This window comes from Gavialis gangeticus, unplaced genomic scaffold, assembly GCF_001723915.1.
Source record: "Gavialis gangeticus isolate Ggan-Ray unplaced genomic scaffold, GavGan_comp1, whole genome shotgun sequence".
Taxonomy (NCBI): domain Eukaryota; kingdom Metazoa; phylum Chordata; order Crocodylia; family Gavialidae; genus Gavialis; species Gavialis gangeticus.
This window is the reverse complement of record NW_017729032.1, coordinates 30,731,924-30,740,263: the sequence shown is the minus strand read 5'-3', so window position 1 is coordinate 30,740,263 and position 8,340 is coordinate 30,731,924. Positions and strand designations below refer to the sequence as shown.

At 40.9% G+C, this 8,340-nt stretch overlaps 1 protein-coding gene across 1 annotated transcript in view; it reads left to right on the top strand.

Moving 5' to 3' along the window:
• Window positions 1-1,169: 1,169 nt before the first annotated feature.
• PDGFD (platelet derived growth factor D) overlaps window positions 1,170-8,340 on the top strand; it is a gene marked incomplete at its 5' end in the record, with an annotated part of 126,613 nt that continues 119,442 nt past the window's right edge. Inside the window, 2 exons of the mRNA XM_019523781.1 lie at window positions 1,170-1,384; window positions 5,593-5,773. Of these exons, the coding sequence (XP_019379326.1) occupies window positions 1,170-1,384; window positions 5,593-5,773 (396 nt within the window). The remainder of the gene's footprint in view (window positions 1,385-5,592; window positions 5,774-8,340) is intronic.

Below are 8,340 nucleotides of genomic sequence, written 5' to 3'. Positions count from 1 at the left end.
GATGGGATTGGAAAGATGCTCCCTAATCCTGAGGTACCCTTGCAGGGACCTGTAAAATGAGGTATGCAGATATGGTTTTATTACTCACCATGGCACACAGAGACCCTAGAATCAGGCTATGGCAGCCTGATCCCAGAGTTCCTGTGCTCCAGGCACCAATCCTGTTTTCCCATTGTTCTGGGACTCTTGAAGAGTGCAGGTGCAGCTGGGTTTCTGACATCCCTGGTGTATGGGGACTTCAGGATTGAGGAGAGCACCAAGCACGGGTGATGTCAGGCTCACCGTGCTCCCCACACCTGTCTCCGGGTGGGACCCAGGGGCCAGGAACAAGTTTTACCCCCAACCCAACTGGGCCCAGGGTTGCTGGATCCTGACACTCAGCTGAATATTGGAATCTGTCAAGCACTGCCAGCCCCAAGCTGATACACATTCAGTTTAAAGCGCCCTACAGATGAGCCACAGAGTTGTTACATAATTTATGTGGAATAACTTTGTGGCTCATATTGTATTATTATGCCATAAACTGACTTGAACCTGTGGCTGGGTTTTTATTTAAGGTGCAGTTAACAGGTTACTTGCATCTTAATGTAATGTGTCATGGGTCTAAGTTACATCAGAATACAATCAAACATCATGCTTCTGGAGGCAGTGTTTAAACCTAACACAGGCATATACCCTTGCTATTAAAACCGTTCTCTTGTACAGGGGTTTCCCCCCACAACTTCTAACCTGTGGGTGAAGCCTCCAAAAGTTGGGAATCAGAGTTTGGTCTGCCATTTTCTCCTTTTGGTCTCATCTAACTGCTTCCATGTGTTAGACACTATTTTAGGCTTGAATCTTGCTTTCTAGCGAAATGATGAGAGATGCATAAAATAAATAATACATGTCATATAATGTATACATCTTTATATTTATCATAAAATGGAAACAATGTAGGGCAGTTTATTTCCATTTCTGTTCTATGAAGCAAACAAAGGACAGGGTTGGGGGGGCTTTTTAAGTCAGTGGGGGAAAAAAACACTGTATTTTCTTGTTTGAATCAATAACTGTTACTTAGACCCTGCTCTTTAAAGACTTCAAATGCAAATGCTTTTTGCTTTGTTATAAACTGTTATTCTTTTTTTGCCTTCCTGTAACTGGAACAACATACTAATTTCTACAAGTTGTGACTACTAACAGAGAGCAATCACCTCACAGACTTGTACCGGAAAGAAGAGACCATTAGCGTCGCCAGAAACGGCTGCATCCACAGTCCCCGCTTCCCGAGTAGCTACCCCAGGAACCTGCTACTGACATGGAGGCTCCACTCACCGGAGAACACAAGGATACATCTGGCCTTTGACAATCAGTTTGGACTGGAGGAGCCTGAAAATGATATCTGCAGGTGAGTGAGAAGCTTTCCAGAGAACTAAAGTTTTCATGTCAATTTAAAAATCAGCAGAAGGCTGTATGCATTGACACCCAGTTGCCTGTGGCCATGCACACTTTTTCCTGCTGGCAAAGCAGTGCCTATTCTGTGAGTACCAGAAAATTTCTGCCACCACAGGGGGGCCACCGGAAAGTATGTGTAGATACCAGTGTACTTTCTTCGGATAGCTGCAGCTTCTTTGGTGCCTCCTAGAGGTACCGTGTGCCCCCTGCCAGCACAACTGCTCTACTAGAGATACACGAATGGTAAGAGCCACCCAATCTGTGCAGTTGAGGACATGTGGTGGTGGCTTCCCTGGGGCAGTGCCTGTCTGTCAGCAGAAGGCCTGTAATGTAGAAATGCCCATGTGTAGTGTTTTGGAAGGGTTGCTTTAGGCACCTCTGTCAAGAAGGCTTGCCCAACACAACAAACCCAATTCTAAAGAAATGTACCTGCCATGGACCCAGCTGCCTCCTTGCATTACATTTTAAGTGCAACACACTCAAGTATCTTATACTCCTGGCTAACCAGCCAAATAATAACTGAATTGGGGTCTTCCTCAGTTAATTAACAGTAGATGTTGCCTGCTGTGAAAAACTTTTCTTTCACTTTTTCAGGAAGGCATTCCTTTTTGGAGGACAGGTAAAAAATAAGGGTTGGGAGAGTGGTATGTATGCTTTTGAAGTTGTGTGACTGATAATCTATCCAATTATGACCAAAGCAACCAAACTAATGGGAGGTTAAATCAATTTTGTGACTGCTTTGCATTTCCAGTGCATACAGATTAATTGGCTTATAATAAATAAAGTAATATAAAATTCCTGGTTATTATTCATATGCAGGTTTTGTATGAGAGAAAGGCCCAAAGCCTATGTGTATTTTCCATACCTTCAAATGCCAGATTTTTGCATTGATATTAAAAAAGCTAAAGCAACCACTTTCAATGTTCTGCCAAATTGTTATTAATTATGGTTATATCTTTCCAAAAATCACACCCAGCCCCTGTTTATCATAACATCTATTAGTTTGCCTTTATAGACTTTGTTTGGCAAGTCTGTGGGACTTTGTCATTATTATTTTTAATGCTCTGCATTACCATTGAACAGAGAATACCATTCCAGCAGGTTTGTCTTCCATTTAATAATAAAAGAATGCAGACTCAAACTGGCCTTCCCTCTCTGCATGTTTATTATCTTGGCAGCTTTTCTTTGCTCTGCTGCTGTTGGTCTGAGAGCAATAGCAGTGTAAGTAATGACAGTTACCTTCTAGTACCAGAGAGGCGATGCCAGAATATAGCGTCTACTGCACACAGAAGAAGCCTGTTCATATTTATATTGAGAATAAACTATGGCTGACCTTAAATCATTTCAACCTTGAAACACAGGGCTAATTTACTGTGGAAAAAGATGAAGTATTCTATTTTAAAGGACCATTAAAGGTGATGACATGGTGAGAGGAAGTCAAGTCATTATCGACAGACTGGATTTTGACCATGGCTGCAGACAATCTGCTGGCTTTCAAAAGCTGCTAATTTATGATGCGAAGAAGAACATACCTTCCAAAATCTATAGAGTCTATAAAAGCTGGAAAAATACTACATATTTTGCAGAAATACAGAATTGCCTTCAGTTATTGGAAGACTTTTATTTGCATGTCATTATTTCCAGAATGAGGACATTCTCAGGGGGAATGCATGTAATGACTTTCAGACTTGTTAGAAACATTATTATAAGTATAGGGGTATTTTTACCACTTTAGAGGAACTTTTAAAAAAAGCAGGTCTTTTCCTCCACTTTACTCTCTGATGCTCTTTCAGGTTCCACTTCAGCAAAGGGGGTTCATCTACACCAGATGCTACGTCACCTAACGTGCAATAGTGAGCCTGTATTGGCAGGCACAACCATGATGCAGCAGCTGTCACCATAGCGACACACTCCTTTGCTATAGTACATTGCTACGGCGACATAGCGGCTAAAAATAAATGCACTGCTGGCACAGCATGGTAACGGCTGTTACTGCACCATCATTTAGTACTTCCTAAAAGTAGTACTAAATGACAGCACAGTAACAACAGTGCCATAGGGGCATGTGTAGATATGCCCAGGATGTTGTTAAAATTTAATTATGTGCCTAAAGTTAAGCATGTACATAAATGCCTTGCTGAATGCACTGCTGAATAAGGACCCCCATGCCTCTGTTCCTTTCTTACTGCTTTTGTCCTCACTCTTTTCCCACCAGGAACTTCCTGACATGTTCTTTCACTTTTTCATTAATATTAATAATGGTAATCTACATAATTATGAGCATTAAATTGATTAAAATTCATTTGGGCTGTGAGATGAAAACATGAATTTTTAACTTAACTATTTCAGAACAGAGAAAAAAAATCTGAAGCTTTAAAAATATTTCTGCATTTGTTATTGGCACCTCTGCAATCATTTGAGAAGGAGGGTTTTAAAAAGCACTGAAATTATCCAGATAGTATGAATTTTTGGTTGCCCAGAAATGGATACAAATCCCCTTATCTCACAGGTTTCCCAAACCAGTTCCAACTATCAGCCCTCACAATTTCTTATGAACCATGTACTTTTATGATCAAACTTTCAATTAAAGATGGGATGCAGTTGACAGGCTACTTACCCAGGGCCTAATGACCTACAGTTTGAAAACTAGAGATGTATCCAGGTTCCAGGATGCTTGTATAAAAGCTGTTCTTACTGTAAGCAGACCTGGTTCCAGTAAAGTTACTGGATTTGAACCAGTTTATTCTAGCAGTGAATTTAGCCCCCTCACCCAGCAGGTATAGGTCTATCATTCCTGTAATTTTCACCAAAATGTAGGAGGTCAATTATGGGATCTTGTTGCAACTTGCCAACATATTCTGATAAAATGAATTTTAAATGAAAAGTTAGAAAGGGCAGACAATTGGGATTCACACACATGCAAAAGGGAAGAAATGGAGATTGTGGAACTCAAACCCAAGAGGAGACAGAAAAATATTAAATAAGTAGGAGTCACTAGGTAGGCTCTAAAACACCTGCAACACGCTTTTGAGCAGAGGTCAGAATGAGGCTAGTGAACATGCCTGTAACTCATTTATCTAAAACTAAGTTTTCTAGTAACAGGAAAAAACATTGGTAGCAGAGTTTGGACAGATTTAGTGATGCAGTTACTGTGGATTTCTTGTTTTCTCTGCTGTATAATTTTAGACTGGTGAATATAAATGTTATAATGCGAATGCTTTCTAGCTGCATCACATTTACATTTTTCTCATATGGTTCCTTGGCAGCAAGAGCAAACCAAATATGTTATTTACAGTACATTTCAGACACCAGTAGCTAGGTAGAGAAGGATATCTTTGATCCAGAAGTCTCAAAGAACAGAGAAGCCCCTTGATAATACGATTCTAATAAGAATCAATTAGCAATGGTTAATCTCTGTTTTGAGGGCACACGTTTTGATAACAAAAGTCCTTCATGAGTAAAAAAAATCTGAAATTTTAGAGCTTAACTGTTCAGGGAAGTTTTCTTCTCCATCCATTTGTCATTTTCCTCTGTTCTGGACTTCTGTCTGCTTTGGCAACAGCTTTCTTCCACAGGTGGGAATATGTAGATCCTGAGCAAGAACCTCACTGAGGTCAATAGGATAACTCCCATTGACTTTAATTTCTTTCCTATTGTGTATCTTACAGCAAGACTGTGGAAAACTCAAACTATAAATGCTATTGACACATGAAGACACAAGCAGATGTTGTTTTGCTATGAGAACCTCTGCTACCATAGTGTGGGTTTTTGTCCCCACCTTGTGGTTAGCTCATATATAACTGCTGGAGTATGAGCTACTGCCTTGACCTAATTTTGCATATGCTTAAAATTAAAATTGGTCCATTCCTCAAACATTTGAGTGTCACATCTACAAATCATTTACTTGCAATGTGAAACAGTTAGAATGGTAATCTATAATGGCAGAGCATATTTTCTGTTATACTCCAAAAGCAAGAAAAAAACTCCTAAATATCTTAGTTTCTTAGAATATGACAGGTATTGTGACCATTTGTGACTTATAATTGAATACTGTGTAACAGAGCCCACCATATGTTTGGCTTAATTTCTTGAGCAAAGTTCTGTTTTGTTGTAGAAGCTTTATGTAAGGATAATGTGTTAAACTATCAAACTGATTTCTAGGTATGACTTTGTGGAAGTAGAAGATATATCTGAAACCAGTACAGTTATACGAGGACGATGGTGTGGACACAAGGAAGTTCCTCCAAGAATAACTTCAAAAACAAACCAAATAAAGATAACCTTCAAATCTGATGACTATTTTGTGGCTAAACCGGGATTCAAGAGTTGTTATTCCCTTGTGGTAAGTAACTTAACTATTCAGTGGAGAAAAGAAAGACTAGTCTAAAAGAACAGAAGATCTGAGGGACTGAATAGGATGCACTAACCTACCCTTGTGGTAGGGAGATACCATGATCTAAAAGATGGTGATGGTCCAGGTGGTTTTACTGTACCTGGAAGGTGAGATCCTCTTCTCCCCAACCATGAATGACTGGGTGTAGTTGAGGGTGGAAACCTGTCCTTTGCACTGCAGGCAGGTACCCCTATGAGAGTCTGCTATAGCCTCTCAATGGGAGGATCTCAGCTATACATTTTATGGCTATGGAGGATTGCTCCCAGGCTTTCCATCTAGCTTGCCCCTTCAGCCTTTTGACTAGGGGCAAGCGAAACTAGGAGGGATCTGAAACCCCAAAGCATCCAGGATTGGGGCTTGCAAGTAGGATGCCTGCTATGGATTTGGGAGTGTCTAAAACCCAAGACTGATGAGTCTAAGAGGTAGGATACGTGCTGGTGGTAGCACCATATAGACCTGAACGACTGAGCTCTGGTTCATCAATGGAATTTGGAGCTTATTTGACTAATTTGTCCTGACACATGAAATTAAAATAAATAAATAAGGGGTTGGGGGTGGTATTGCATATGTGGCCTTTTGGGCTAAAATCAAGTGTAGTTATAGGTCCCTTGCATTCTAGGCAAACTGACCCTGTAAGTCTCCCCAGATGTGAGGATCTCAGCTGCACAATTTTGTGGCAATGGAAGATTTCCTTTTGTACTTTCACCCTAGCTTTAAAGTTTGGGGGAAGCAGAGAGCAAAGAGCTATCTAATCCCCAGATTTATTTTCTCTGCTGTACCAATGGAATGGGAACACGTTCAAGGCAAACCTCAAATAATTAGATTCTATACCTGAAAAATTTTAACAAATTTATAAATTTTCCATTTAGAGAATCTAATTATTGGGGGTCATCTTATAATCAGAGCCATCTTCTATTTGAGTAAACATGGTAAACTAAATTAGACACAAAGCCAGCATAGGATTTACACTAATACATTTCAAAACTGCTAACAAGTTCTGCACCAAGTTTGCTATTTGGGTGTGTTGATAAACACTTGCAGCCAATAGCAGCTACTGTTTAAATTCCATTTTTATTCTTGTCAAACAAAAATACACTATGGGGTTACAGCTATGATTTGAAGATGCATGGTAAGATGCAATAAAATACACAATGAAGGGACACAATGTGCCAGAGTTCAGACTGTAGTTCTAAAATCTCTGGGTTTTTGGTAGTGCTCTTTTTGGCACGTACCACTTGCACGAGACAAGCTTTCTGGATTTTTGTAGGAGGCACAAATGCTCATTTGTATAAACAGATTTGATGCAAACATATATTCCACATATTATCCTGAAGAATGTTATAATCATTTTGGTGCAGTGTAGCTTAGCAGTGATGAATTTTGCAGTTAGTCACGGAATGGTAGGTAGTAATTTATTACACTGTCATCATTTTATTTTCATATCCATCATAGTTCATTTTTTTAAATTCAATTCCATGTTAATTCACCAGAATAAGAAAGCCTGTATAATAATAAAGTTACAGTCATACTAGGGAAAATGCAGCACTGATGCTATTTCACTTCAACCTAATGGCTTGAAGTGAATGTGAGCTATTGTACTGAGGACGTATCTACACATGTGCTTTGATACGCAGTAACCTGTTTTACTGCTCATTAAAGCACCACATAAAAACATGCTATTATGCTAATGCACAGTAAAATAGGCTACTTTGCATTAAGTAAAAACTGCTCAGTTACTGCACATTAAGGCAGCCTAATGTGCATTTGTTTAGTACCTCATGTTGGAGGTATTAAATTTAATGTGCATCAGGAAAAGCACCTACCTGCACATGCAGATGCACCCACAGAGGCCATTCTACAGTAGTGTAACCTAGTGTGGGTAAGTGGGGTACCAGCTCAGGGCACCAACTTAGCAGAGGCACCAGAATGTTGCCTCCACGCCCAGGGAGTCTGCAGAAGCAGCCCCATGGTGTTGATATTGCAGCAGCAGCTGGGTTGCATGGAGACTGCACTGCTGCTATGCAAGCAACAACAGAGGAATGGAAACCACACTGTAGCAGCAGCTACCAGGTACTTACCTGGGGACGTGCCTGAAGCAGGTAAGACTCCCATTACCTTTACTTCCCTCTGGTATTGACCAGCGGGCCTGTGCCAAGAGGCTAGTATTCGCTTCAGATTCAGATTCAGCCAATTCGGGGGACAGCGATTCAATTTGGTGATTCGAATCACTGTCCCAAATCGATTCAGCTAAATCTGATTCAGAGATTTGGCTCCTGTCGAATCTCCAAATCACCCAAGCCAGGCCCATCTCCTGCCCACTCTCCCAGCCCAGCAATGGCTGCCCTGCCTTCCTCAGCTCCCAGTACTTTGAAACAAAAAGCCCCAACTCACCGAATGCTGCCGGGTGTGTGGGGGGCAATCCAAGCTGCCCTCCACTGCCCCACACTGCTGGGGGGGGCGCTACATGATTCCCCCAACCCTCCCCCACTGTCCCAGCTCCCCCATGGCTCCCCCCC